This window comes from Myzus persicae, unplaced genomic scaffold, assembly GCF_001856785.1.
Source record: "Myzus persicae strain clone G006 unplaced genomic scaffold, MPER_G0061.0, whole genome shotgun sequence".
In the NCBI taxonomy this organism is placed as follows: domain Eukaryota; kingdom Metazoa; phylum Arthropoda; class Insecta; order Hemiptera; family Aphididae; genus Myzus; species Myzus persicae.
In genome coordinates this window covers 694,687-710,521 of record NW_019104044.1, presented here as the reverse complement: position 1 = coordinate 710,521, position 15,835 = coordinate 694,687, and the positions used below count along the sequence as shown (strand labels likewise).

The following is a 15,835-nucleotide window of genomic DNA, read 5'->3' as shown; positions in this document are numbered from 1 at the left end:
ATACTAAGTGCAGTTTCGGGAAATTGAAAAGTTATATAAATATTTTATCATTTTCGAAACGCATTGCTGCTAGATTATGATCGCATAAACTGAGTTGTCCGTCTGCATGCCTTATAGTTTCGCATTTTTCAATTATGTAGGTATACCTATATATATATATATTTATATGGCTTTTGGGATCGACAATTCATTTTAAGCCATCACACAGCGCGTCGTATATCAATGAAGCACACACATTATACTTATTCCATATATAGGTACCTATATATTATTAAATGCCGGGATGGAGATTTTCGAGAGTAAAATAACATTATATTTACGTTTATGATAATATTATGTAGGGAATAGACTTATCGCGAACAATTATTATTGATACGTGCATAGTACTATAAAATAATAATTTATAAGTCACTTTTGAAAAGTAGACTATGTTATGACTGTTATTGAGAGATAACATATTTATTTTTTTTTTACTCACGGCATAATTAGCTATGGTTGATAAACAGATCAATATATTATCACAATGTCATTACCTTAGTTTCATATAATTATAACATTAGATTCATTTAATTATTATTTTAATTAATATTTTTTCTAAACGATATCCATTATCTATTATAATACGCTTATTTAAATTAAATTATTCAATTATCTTACTCTGTAAATTTACTGAATAAAACCAGCATCTCTTTTAAACTGTGAACTAATCACATGGTCAAACATCATCGCATCGTTGTGATATTGTTTTTGTTAATTTTATTTGGACATGTTAAGTACGGATTAGATAAAGTCTTAACAAAATATTTGTTAACGTTATAATGTTTCATCGGATAAGTATCACATATATTATATGAGTATAAAATATAATCCTCAATGGCAATTCGATTTTACGGTTGTGTTTAATGTTTGATGAGACTCGTAAATGATTTAACGATGATATACGCCGCAGTGACGTCTTTAACGATTTAAGGGGATTATGAATTGTGTCTAGAAATCGAGTGTTTATAGTGGCCCTTCGGGATTACATAGGAAAATTACATCTGCTATTGGTTAATGTCAACAATTTCACTGACATTGTTTAGCTTATTAGATGTACGATTGATACATTCGCGATTTTAACATGATAAAAGTTAGCTAAACTTTTGGACATTTACACGTACTTGATACAACTAGCTCGTTTTGAACAGGTTAATTTTTTGAAATCATAATTAATATGTATTTACCCATTTAAATTATAATAGAGGTACTTTTACGTCGTTTGCAGATAATTGCCATAATCGACTCCTTTGCGAAAATTTAAATGAAAAATAACTATATACCTTCATCATATTTATTAACCAGCTGCATGTAGAACTAAACGCTAAACTGTTTCTAATAATAAAGACCTGTGTGTGTTAGCCAGCGTGGACGAAGTGAAACTTCTTAGTAGTTAATACTATTAATAATAGTAAAAATATACAAAATATCCATGGCAAAACGTCTAGAGTGACCGTTTTAAGAAAAATTAAATTATTTTTCACATTTGGTTGGTACCACCTACAATTTCGCGTGTGAGCATAATTTCGTCACACATTTTTCGACTTCGTATTGTAGTCGTTGCACCCTTCCGTAAAGAAGTTTCATTTCAATAAAATGACAGAATAAATGTTTTAATATTCAATATTTAAGTTACGATCGGTAGTTTTCATTTTCCCTTTTTTAATACTTCCAAGGGAATAAATTCGTAACAGCAGCAGCAGCTGTTGTCGTCGTTCTCGAACTTTACTGATCGCATGCATCTAACGTTTTGAACTTTTGAACATAATAATATACTAATGTGTGTATATAATGTTTAACTGTACATCGTACAGTAAGTTCATCAGACAGTCTTCTCAGCGACCGGCAATGTACGCACCGATGTTTTCTCGAGTGGTAAATATACGTGTGGTTTTCAATATCAAAGTGTATTTAATGTGACTGCAAAGATGTGGGATATATATATATATATATATATATTATAGATCTCTGATGATGATTCGTGTTCATGATTATAGCCTAGCCGGTTATTATGCGCGGTTGAGTTTAACTCTATAATATGTATGCCTGCGGCTTCCTTAGTCGTATCCTCTATGCAGCTGTGTTTGTCATATTATTATAATATGTTCAGAATTCTAGTTATTAGGTAGTCTATTGATTTCATTTTATAGGTAAGCACCAATCTAGATGAATCTTTTTTATTCAAATTTTTTATTACGTCTATCACGATACTAAAATAAATAGGTACCTATCGGCGCTATCGCAATCAGCAATGGTATATATGTATTCAAATATTTCGATACTTAAAATTTAAATATTGTTGTTACAAAATTATTCTATAATCATATTTTTTATGTTCGTTAATCAGTAATATATATTATATGATATTATGACATGGGCACTTATAATATTTGCAAATATGTTTTTATTTTATTTTATTTTTTATTTTTGAGGAAGCAAACAGAATAACATTTAATTTTTAAGGTATAGGTATTCATACACGAACTCGCCGGTATATATAATATTATACCATAAGCGCATGTTATGTCCTGGACATGATGATATCGGACGAAGGCCCATTGCGAAATTTACAAACTATATATGTGCTTGGTGTGGTTTTTAATAGTTCCTATTAATTACAGTATGATTTTCCTCTCGAGTTACCCGGGTATTATATCTTATAACGGCTCGCATATCGCGTTATTGCTCATCGCTATATAGATGTTCTCGAGTGGCTACGCTGTTGATATTATACGCTTTATCGCTGTTGGATTAATTAATTAAATACCCAAACTGTACAATATATGAACCCAAAATTTTAGTTTACTTGGTCACAAGATGGCTTAAACTTAAAATTAGAGGAAAGACCAATATGGCGAAGTCTAGCTTACAAAAATAATATTATACAGTTCGCAAGATAGTTCTTCAGTGAAAATGTTTTTCAAGTATAAGTCAATAAAAAATCAGTAGGATTTATAATTTAGGTATACTATCGTTGTACACAGATTTATATTGTTCTTAATTGAAATTTTAATTAAAAATTAAAGATAAAACAATTATTATGAAGAATTTATATTAAAAGTTGTACTATATGCATGTATAAAGAGTGTAACGAATGTTAAGTCTCATCGTGTTGAATTCTATCACTGAATGTTCTCTATGCTCAGACATTTTAAATTATAAATTTTATAATATATTTATATGCATAATATATATTAAAAAGTATGTTTTCTGGTCAAAAACTTCAAAAATTAAACCCCCAATAGTACTTACACAATTATAATACAACTTTTGGCGTATAATATGTAATAATAGGTATTACATTGAAGATGGCCGAAAACATAAAGGTTCATAATTTTATCATTATCTTTTTTGATATTTGGCTTTAGGTAATCGATTCCGTATTTGTTTAATATATTATGATGTACCTATATATTAATATTGACCAAATGTCAATCTACCAATGTATTGAATTATAATTAATGAATTCGTTTGTTTTTTAGGACAATACAGGAAACCGAGAATCACCGAGCATCCTACCGATATAACAGTACCGAAAAATGAGCCGATCACTTTGGGGTGTAAAGCCGAAGGCCGTCCGGAGCCGACAATTGAGTGGTACAAAGACGGCGAATTGTTAAAAATCCCACCCAATGGCGCTGCGGCCGGTGGAGGTGGTGACAACGGAGCCAGGTCTTCACAGAAGGTGATCTTGTCCGACGGTTCTCTGTTTTTCTTGCGAGTGGCGCATAACAAAAAAGAACAGGACAGTGGCGTCTACTGGTGCGTTGCCAAAAACGTGGCGGGTACAGAAGTGAGCCGGAACGCGACTCTTCAAGTAGCAGGTAATTTTTTTGGAATTTATTTTTACTTCATAACAGCAACACAAAATTGGTTACAGACATCCTACGAGAAAGTGTATATATGATGAAAAAATTATTTCCCCTCAATCCATACCATAATATTATATTAATTAGTATGACTGAAGATATGATGTTTAGGCACTATATAGGTATAATATGTATTCACGTTATAATAGGTGTTAAAAATGCGAACACGCCCGACATTATAATAACGTGTATATAATTATGTTCGTATAATATTATTACATGCCATATATATTATCGCAGGACATAGCGATGGGGCTTATTCGTTATAAATATTGTATTAATGCATTTTTACACCTTATAAAAAAAATATGAGTTTTCACATGGAATGTCAATCTTTTTTTAAAAATTAGTATCCGGTAACTCGTATTTATGAGTAAATTTTTTATTTATTACCTGATTCGTTTTTAAATTTCAATAATTTATAATATATAAAATATTGCAACCATTGTTATTAAATCAGTATAGCATTTTATTAAATTGTAATAATAATTATTGTTAAAAAAAAAGATAAAAATGAATTATGTTGCATATCCGATGTACATTATTTATAGATCATACACTATGAAAGTATAATTTGATTTATCTAAAATTTAAATTTATTGAATTTTCTTAAGTAGGTAAAGTGCAATTTATTTGAACCTGATGTATGAAAATAAAATAAAAATTGTTTTTACCTACTATTATATATTAAAACTGCTGATTCCATGCGTATATTTTCATCATTGTAGAATGGATTTATGAAGCATCTATGTTATAATATAATTAAATACAACTTAAGTTGTGTATTCGTAAATCGTAAGTCTCGTATAATTCGTGGGAAGTGTATGAATTAAACGAGATTTATGGTATAAATATTATGGCGAGTTTCTACGGACGTTGGTCTTAATTTTGTCGGATACGTCTTTTTTATGACTTTGTGTCTTTTATTTACACGCGCTCCCGGATTTTTATGAACGAAGTCACCCTTTGTGGACGCAACTCCTTTCCACTCTTTTTACGACACAAACTTTTTGCTCCCCTTTTCCTTTCGCTTAGTGAAATTCGCTTTTTACAGTCCAAAAGACAGCCTGTAGCACACATAAAGGCGACCCCGGTTGAACTTACCAATACTAGAAAGCTAAACTTTTTGTGACTTGTAGATTTTATGTGAGGGACATGACACTATATATTTGTTGTCTAAAGAAAATAATATTTAAAAAAAAAACTTACGTCATATAATTTTGAAATCACTTTTTAAAATGATTTCGTGTGTCATTTCAAAAGTACGTTTTGTTGATTTTTAATTTTAGAAAGTACCAACGCTAAATTGCTATTTTATAATGTACCTATTATATATTATGCACTTGTAACTCTTTTAATGGTTTGTACGTAAAGTATTGTGTTTAATAAATAACATAATTTTTACTTTTTATGTTGAACAATTTCATACTGTTTAGGTACCTACCTTAAATGTGCTGAAGTTCCATTACGAACTATATGTTCGTATTTCATACAATTGTATATTTGTACTTATTTATTACAATTATCTCAACCTTTGGATTTTATTCATTTCAAAAACACCTAATACATGACATCTTAATGTCTTGATATGAAACTTAAATGGTATGTAGTAAAAATAATTTACCTGTGATACTACTTATAGGCCTGAATAAAATTCAATAATTATCTAACGTTAACATTTTTTTCGTCAAATAAATATTATGTATTTTAGACCAATTCTGTTCAAATAAATATTATATATAGGTATAAGACCAATCTCCGTCTCCCGACGATCATAGTCTTATTACTTTTAAAATCCACAATATAACTATCGTTGAAGTGAATCGTTATAACTTATAAAGTATTATTCACTCGTAGTGCCATAAAATTGTATACAACGTTATTTGAACAATGTCGTGGATAAAACTCGTACACACAGTACAACAACCAGAGTGTTAGCGCGATACGCTTAGGTACATATAATTATACATATAATCGTATTTGACTTTGGACGCATCGCTCATTGATTGGCATGCACGACGTGTCCGAATGCGAGTTACCGTCATCCCCTTTAATAGGGGTGGGCTCGCGTCGTGTTGGGGGTGGAACAGTGGTGGTTGAACATGACGTCCATTATCCCGTGTGCACGTTAAAATAACCAATTCGTCATTAATTCGATCGACAGACAGACCAATCAAATCCAATTATGCTTACCTATGGTACGACATTAGTGCGTGAGCTATACATATAGGTAACTAGTACCTATAATATGTATCCGCTTGTGTCATTTTGTGCCGTTCGCAATTGGTCTATGAGTTGAAGCCGCAAGTTTTTCCAGCTCGCGCATAGCAAATTACGTTTCACCCCCTCGGCGTTCAGTTAATTTATTTTCCAATGATCTCGGCGTTTTCTCGGGAAATATCTAATTAACGCTGCCTCTGCAGTATCCCTTTGTTGCAGGCTTATGCTATCCTATATCTAGTTCAATATGTTTTCCTCAATCGTGTTTAAAGTGGAAAAAAATAACACGGGACGGTTTTTTTCTCTCTAACCACGTTTCCAGGTGAGAAAGAACGAAAGAGAGAAAGTGAGGAGAATGTGTGTGGATGATTAATGACGTATCAGTGAGAAAAGATGGTTTCAATTATTTTGTGATTTTTCCCCCTTTTCTCAATTCTGTGAAAATTTCTCGGGAAATCGATTTTTTTTCGGACACGAGTTTGATATATGAGAGATACACATACATTACAATGGCTTTTGTGGTATTGTGAAATGTCACAACCAATTTTTCAATTTATTTTTTTTTTAAATATAAAGTTTAGAATTTGATCAACTCTGATTTCATCACTTTAAAACTTAATGAATTAAGTAGAAATTGTTGGAATAAATTTAAAGAACGAACATCGAATAATTATAATTATAATAATTTCATTAATATTTTATTAAAACAAAAATGATTGATGTATAGATTAAAATTATTAGTTTTCATAGTTTCCTTACATTTTTTATAAGCAATAAATCATTTAAAATTCTTTGTACATTGTTGTGGTAAATAATTTGTTTTTACTATTACATTTTTATTATCATATACCTATACCTACCTATATATTTAGAAAGAATACATTCATTGCATTATAACTTAATTTAAGATCTGGGATATTTTATTGTTAAAATAACTTTAGTGAATTTGTGTACATATTACGTCTCTTTAAGTTGTATTGCAATTATATTCACAAAACAAATATGGTTTTTCATTAGTAAAAAAATACTTCATTAAACCTTTAACTTTTAAACAAACAAAAATAAATTAAGTATTCATTTATACCTAGTTAGATTTGAAAACATTAATATTACGTTTAATAAATGTAATACAATTAAAACAATTTATACCTACTTAGGATTTATTTTTCATGTTTTAGATATTTATGGTGTCTGGAGAGACAAAATTAACTATACGTTTTAGGTTGGCTATATTTTTAATATATTCTAAACTTGTAGAAGTTTGCTCGACATTACCTAAGTCCCATTTAACAAGTGCTATAAGTCTGGTTTTATGTTCATATCGTACGAACATTTCTATGAGTTATTAAAATATTGTGTAAAATAATTTATAGAACCTACCTACAATTTTATTTTTACACCGCAGTAGTAAAGTACGGCGCAAGAATCGTCTTCATATTTTGGCTCTATTGAAAAATAAAATTATCTCTTAGAGTTTGTTTCTTGTTAGTTTTTGAAACCCTGAATAATTACAACAGTTATGTATACGTATACATAAAGAGGGGATCCGTTTCAGAGTATGATATGATCGCCCTTCCGGAAAACAAAAAGGGGAAAGTGAGAACGATCCTTATATATATATTAATATATTATACGCACGCATAAAATAGGTACCTGTCTGGCAGACAGGTCAATTGAAGTACTGCCCTCTTCATTATAGCCATCAACGTGGAAACAACAATCATTTAATGCGTTTAATTTCCAGTCGTGTACTTCGAGTTATTATAAATTTATATGTTGTATTATAGTTGTATTAGTTCCAGCGCTAGAGTTGTTCACTGAAAAAGCGCATTATTGTGAGATATTTGATCGCAGATTCGTTGTGTGTATAGTACAATGCCGACAAATATGTATTTCTAGGCACTCTACATATAGGTACTCAGGTATACACGCAAACGGGTAGAGATTACGAAGAGATAAAAATATTTTTTATTTTAACAATTGATGTTTTCCTCTCTTTCTCCGTTCAGTAGTATAACTCGTTCGGCACGCTCGGTATGCATATACGATTCCATTAAGAAATATTCATCGGTCCTTCCCCGCTGTTTGTGGCATACTCATACATACATTATTATTATTATTGTTATATTAAAAGAGAAACGGAGTAATGGATGATGGTGTGTATCGTGTATGTGTGCATATACGTACAGTGAAGTGGGTATCGCCACTTTTGACGGGGCAAAATCTGCGATGGAAATAGAAAGAGAGAGAGAGAGAGAGAGAGAGAGAGAGAGAGAGAGAGAGAGAGAGAGAGAGAGCGAGAGCGAGAGCGCACTAGCTGCTGCGTGCGGATGCTGTCGGGTACCTGCTGCGGAAAGCTTTGTGGGGGAAGTTTTCCGGTTGCCCGGGCAACCGGCTCCCTCTTTTTGTTACCACATATATATAGCTTCGTGGCCTTTGCTACCTTATTGTGCATTAATTGAACTTGAACCTCGCATACACAGTCTTTGTACGAGTTGATGTTTTCACGCCAAACGGTTTTTGATGATAGCTATAAATAAAACAACAAAAAAACCCTTTGTTCCGTCTGTATAGAAACGTTTATAAAAGTCATTGTTTTTGCACTTTATTTTAAAATAAATATCATTACTTTGATATTATTTAAATCCAAAATCAGTATATCATATAACTGTAGATTTGTGTATGAAAAAGTAGTTTGAAATTACAAAAAAAAATTTAAAACTCATATTGTCTACTATCTTTTTATTATTACTAAAATAGCGGCTTAGTACTTACTTTTAAAGTATTAAATAATATTTTGAAAAATAAAAACTAACTTTTTGTTTTTGATTAATGCTTACCATTTGTTAATAATATTATAAATAGGCGTTTTAAAAACTTTTTTGTTATTATTATAAAATAAAGCTAATTAAAAATGGTTGCGTATCACATATAGGGTTTTAAAAACGTATAATATTGTCATTGTGTATTACAATATATCAAATTATGAACAACAAAAATTAAGTTGATATTTTCGATTATTATTGTATTCCTTACACATGTCTTTTTCTGTGAACTAATTGGTATCTGTGATGTCAAAATAGACAAACACAATACTGTAATAAATAAATTATGCGATGCCTAAGAAACTTTGGATATATTTCAACTGTAAATACTACGAGTGATTATAGTCGACACCACCTACCATCTACTTAGCACTCAAAATATGCGCATAATGATGACGTGATCTCGTAATAGTCATACCTACGCTTTGTTATTAAAATATCGAACACTGACAAATGTGCTTCGTCGCGCAGCAAACCTGCTGCATGTTTTCCTTATACTCTGCGGTTATATATCAAAAAAAGTTTTTATAGGATTCAAAGGTCAGAAAAATTGACGTTTTCAGTATTGATAAACTCGTCGAAATCCTACCATTATATACTATATGATTACATCGTATAAAGTTCAAGTACCGACGAGTATAATTATTAGTCTCCTTCTCGTCGTCATCTGAGCGTATCTTTATACACACCACACACATACACATACACGTATAATGTATATAATATAGTATTATTATAATATATTGATTTAAAAAGCGATTATTATTGTTTCACATTGGTGTATAGTACTATATCTGTGTATATATATATACCTATATACATGTTTAAACCAACCCGAGGTGGACCCCATGCCACGGGGGAGCGTGGGACGGGGCACTGAGGTGGCTACTTATTTTGAGTAATTGCGTTTTTACGCCGGCGTTCAATTATTATCGGCGCGTACCGATAAATCATGTGTCCGATTCATTAGACCAGCAATAATTCAAATACCGTCCGCTGGCATTCCGAGTGTACTTATAACATATAGATAGCCGCAGTAGGCAACACGCGGTGTTTGCGGTATATAGGTACATAATATATATGTGTGAAAAGGTGTGTCTCATCTTTATATTATATTATATTTGTATGTCCGGCGTGGGCGATATAAAATAATATTATGTGCCCTAAAAGTCTCTGCGGCGACAAAGCCTGTTCCGTACGCCTCCTCGTATCGGAAAACTAAACGCGTTCAACTATCTAGTGATGAAGAAGTGCCTATATAATATAACACGTGCTCTCCGACAAATTCCGATTTGCGTCGACTGACTCTAAAATTGTTTTTTTTTTTTTAAATATAATTTTCATTGTATTTAAATCGTGTAATACCTATACCTATATAATACTGCAGCAGTGACGTTGTCGGTCGGATGACATCTGCTGCTGCTGCAGGTTATAATATTATGTATTTTCTTCTCACTGTGTGTATATTCGGCATCGGGAATCAGCTGGTTCACAGCGACAGCTGCAGTCTTCGGTTCGAATAACGACATATTATATTATATTCGATTGAAATGATTCACTGTGCCGAAAAAAAATTGATCTCTCGTTGTCAGCGCTATCGCGCGCGAGCGTGTGTGATGTATAATAGCTGCAAGTATATAACAGCGGGGCGTATTATTATCATCATCGGCGACGAATCTTCCGCGCCAAAACACACTGTGTTAATCCGATAGCGCTCTGCCGAAATTGAAAAAAAAAACGACGAAGAGTCTTTGACGAGACATTAGATCGTATTTCTGCTAAACGGACCATAAACAGGAGGGTAACAAATTTAATCTGTGCCAGGCTTATCGGGGCTGACGAACGAAACTCTGTTTGGTCCTTGGTGGTGACGTCTGTCTGGTGTGGTATATTGTGGTGCCGACTTGAGGCGAGGTCAGTCGAGCTGTTATCCCCATTCAGTAGAGTGTCAGTGTGTACAGACTTCTTACCATATACGTATATATATGTGTAATGTGTATATTATAGTTTTGACACTATATAGGACGGCTGACAGTGTTTCGGGTTATCCATAACCACCACGGTTACATTATGTATATTATAATAAATAATAATATATATTATTACAGTCGAGGGTATGTGTATGATATGTATAAATCAAATGTCTAATCGGTTCTGACAGCTTCCTCTTATTTCTGTATATGTGCGTACATATTAAAAAGGTTCCTACGTCATATACGTAGATTATATGGATATACAATTAGAAAGACAAGAATTAGTATAACCTCAGCCGTTATGCACTTTTTTGGACAACCATTTACTGAGTTCATTACAATCGATTGTTCGGTCCCCAGGGTGACATGGTCACCGATCTAATTGCCATCTTTGTTGTACGGATTTGCCCCTACAATGATTCATTATAAATATCCGACGGGGTGGCGCGAATAGGGGTTCTCAAAAAAAAAAGAAATTTAATAATAATAAGAAGAAATGCGCATCATAATACAAATTACTATATCGGATAATGTGAAACCGTGATGATTTCGTTAATCCGGAACCCAGCCTAATGACTTGGAAAACGGATTTTGGATGGGTTTTTTATATGCCTCGGTTTCATAATAGCTTGATAATAATTTTATAAATTAATGTTTATTTCTATTTTTTTTTTTTTAATGTTCTTTTAACGAGTACCTACTTGAGAATATATAACTTAAAATTTGCTTATAATAATTACCGCCGTTCTTCTTTTCAGTAATTTCATTTTTTTTTCTGTTTATTCCGAACTCAATATTCTCATCCTATTAAACGTGCATTGTAGTAGATGATACATATAATATAATATTATATTATATGTTGATAACCATTGGTTTTTCATTGTACGGCAGCCCTCTTTCGATACAACCCGAACTAAATTGGTCACGTGCCCCCAAAGTTTATCTCGTGTTTGCTGATATAGTGAAGGGACTTGTAGAGATTGATACGCTTGTTGTTTGACTTATTAGTTCGGCATAGACGCCTATATGTTCACTGTTCAATTTAGTGTCGTGCTAAATGTCGCCGCTTTGTTATACCACCCCTCTCTTATATTGTACGTCGAAACCGCTTTATTTTTATAATGGGCCAATAGGAAATTCAATAATTACATGACTAAAATAATATTATAATACCGCTGATTCCCGTCACCGTTCGAGTTTATATAAACTCGATAATATTTCAGGTCGGTTTTATGCAAATCTCGATAAAGAGGGTTTCAACTACCATGTTATCGACATGTTATTATACTGTAATAATATTATTATTATGTATGCAGTTTTTTTTTAAATTAGGTCCATTTATAGTCGCAGTCAACAGGACATTACATGTTTATGTAATATTATTATTTTATAGTTCATGATGGTTTCATAACCAAACTTTTGAATCGCATGTTTTTAATCAATTAAGTTTTATAGTATCGTAGTTTATAATAATACTATCGTATACCTACTGCAACCTAGGTAGATATAATAATATAATGGTTCGTATAATATTCGTATTTCGTATGCAGCTATAAATAATTTATCACATACATGTTTACAACTTACTTATAACTATTTATTTGACTTTAAAAACAATATAAAGTAAATTTACCTACTGAATTTAATTGATTTAGATTTTGGTAGCAAAAATGTATACCTAATTATGCACATTAAAAAAATGGAAAACCTATTCGCTCATTTGCGTGTATACCTATTTTAGTATTATAATTGTATTTCTTTAAACGTAATGTATTTAATGTATGCTAATATATTGTAGAAGGTAAAATAAGTACCTAAATATTTAAGAATGAGTTACACCCTCACACTACCTAGGCGCCTAGCTACCTTATTCTTTGGTTTCGACAATATTGTAAATCGAGATCTGGGTAATTTATTAGTTTATTGGAATAATTATTCAAATTTTAAGAACTATTTTATACAATTGTCATAATGTTGTGTATTTATAATATGATATTGTCTGCCAATGTTTAATACGGTTTTATTTCTCACGTTTCGCGAGTGTCTTGTTCTAGTAATACCATACCACTATACCATACCGTACCTACCTACTAGTTGACACAACTAGGTTTGGTTTTTATCTCATGACATTTATTCATCGTATATTTTATTACATTTTTAAGCTGGCGTACGCTTTATTGAGTATAATAAACAAATATAAAAATCGACAACTCTGTGGAGGTCATTGGGTTAAAAATTAACACAAACTCGCTAAAATTATCGTCTCATTACATTTCTTGTTAACATGTTATGTGCGGAGGTTGTAATGGACCTGAACGAGTAAACCAACTATACATTATACAACGTGTATATAAAAAAGAAAACTATCACGGCATGATTTATTTATTTAAATGGAATTTTTACTTGGTTCGATTTTGTATTGTTGATTTATGATATTATATGTAAATATATTGTATATTACATAAAAATAAATATTTTGTTTTCATTATTTTCCCCTGAAACAGTGTTAATTTTCAGACAGCATGTTTTCAGCATTGAAAAAATTAAACGAAATACGTAAATTAGGTATATTTAAGCTGCACTATTACACATTCATGTTTCATAAAGTCATATTAGATATTTGAAAAACAAAAAAATAGCAAACCAAAATTAGATTATTTAGATTTTGTTGTTAGTATTCCTACCTAATTTAATATGTTATATATGTTTTTATATATTTTCCATGTGCGATGTATAGTTTTTAATCTCTTAAATATTGATTACTTTGAGTTAAGCATTTTCTATCAGAAAGACATTGATTACATATTTGTTTTATAAGCCATGCTTTTATTTATCAACGCAACAAATTGAGACTAAGATTAATTATTCCATTTAACTATCTACAAAACTTATATTTCCCAATATATTTAACATATTATAATTCTAATAATTAATTATAATTATTATCTTAAAACTTATAATATGCTTATGATATTAACTTTGTGATGCCCTCGTCTTGTTATATAAGTATTTACATGCGTCAAAACATTTATTCGCATACAATTTATGGACACTATGATTAATTTTACAAGATTATATAGCAAATTATTAATGGTTGGTCATACTTTTAACATTGAGTTTTTTTCCTACGAAATCTTCTAACAGTTTTTTATTAGTATCAACTCTTATAGAATACTTAGACCGCATAAATCAGGCGGTCTATTAATATAATATTATACATATATATACACACATATATATATATTATATATATATATAATATTATATACGCTATATATCGGTGTAAAATATTAATTGCTGCATTTTGTAGTGAATTAATTCAGTAGGCATTAAAAACAAAATTCACCGACTGCGTTTTCATTCCTTCCATCTGTGTCCTTCTACCTCAGCATATAACAGCTATCTGATAAACGACTGTTAGAACGAATTTTCCTGTATCCATTAATATCCTGCAGGAAGCTGGTGCATACCGAAATCCGTAAAAAACTTTATTTATTATTAGGTGTAGGTACCTATTTATTATAATATAGTGTTGGTACATTGTGTATCGTACGCATTTCGACGTAAAATAATTATTATTATTCGCCGTTTCAAAAGCACCCCCGCGGTAAGCCACTTGTGTAATCTGATACCGCAATTGCATTCAGCTTTGATAACTGTACCTACACACAATATACATATTATAATAATATAATACCTACCTACGTATATGACGGTGTTCCAACGACTGTATAGATATTTCCTGTCGAGAGTTGTGTTACGCGCACGCGATGGACGTCGTTTTATCTCTCGTGTAGGTACCTATAGTTTTAATTACAATTAATTCGGCGGATAAGTATTTGTTTTATTTAAACCGTACCGCGTATGTAAAACGAGTAGGTGTTACAACTTATAGGCTTGCAGTGTGAATAATATTGTTTTCTATTTTTTTTCACACAATGGCTGTAGTGACTGAAACATGTATTTTATGACGTTATTTGCCATTTGATTCGTTAAGCAGAAATTCATCATAACATGTATATAGCATATATGTATATTGTATATACAATGTAACTTAATCAATATATTGCACGTTCCTTACAAGCACATGTGAGTATGTGACGACGTGTAATTGCAAAGGCGAAGCCTCATGAAAATGCATTACTCAACATGTCTATTGTATTGTGATTTCTTCTCAAAACTCATTTGTGGCAGTTTCGATGATATCGGGGTGGCGGTCCAAATATAACCATTCCATATTAATACAGATACTATTGTAGTAATAATATTATGTGTGCTATATATTATATAACATCAATTTGATTTGAAAACTTTATTAATTTATTCATTTATAGGTATACGTGTCTTGAGTGATTATAATTTTGATTTTCTATATTTTAAATATTAAAATAATTTTGAAATACTTAAATCAGTTACAACCACCTGAAAGATCTTTTATTTTGCCGACTATTATTTAGGCCATACTAAAAATTCGTTATATCTTCTTTCCATTTGTGCTGTTTATAACTACTTTAACTATTTGATTAGGCATAGCTTTAAAAGTCGCTGATGTGAATATTATTGCATAGATTGATGAAAACGTATGGCGTTGATATGTCATATAGTATTTTTCTGAACTTGCTTTAAAAATAAAAAAACATGGCCTCACAATTTACGATGATCAAAAATGGTCGAGTTCTGCGTAGTACTTACCCATATAGAGAAGGATATAGAAAATGTCGAGGCCGATAGATAATGGTAGTAAGTAGAAATGCGGATTCGTGTGTCTTTCCGAACCGGACGTGTCGCTCGATAAAAGTACGTTTCCGGTTTTGTCTTATGGTCAAAACAAAAGAAAGTCCATTTTATCCAATTCATATATTTGACGGACAAAATGACCGTTGCACACACACACAAACGAGCTGTATAGCCT

General features: G+C 31.3%; 1 protein-coding gene across 2 annotated transcripts in view; it reads left to right on the top strand.

The window, feature by feature from the left end:
• Window positions 1–15,835, top strand: part of LOC111037980 (roundabout homolog 2-like) — a 182,481-nt gene that overhangs the window by 67,218 nt on the left and 99,428 nt on the right. For both annotated transcript variants that reach the window (XM_022320880.1, XM_022320881.1), the window contains exon 2: window positions 3,519–3,860. In XM_022320880.1, coding sequence (XP_022176572.1) covers window positions 3,519–3,860 — 342 coding nt within the window. The remainder of the gene's footprint in view (window positions 1–3,518; window positions 3,861–15,835) is intronic.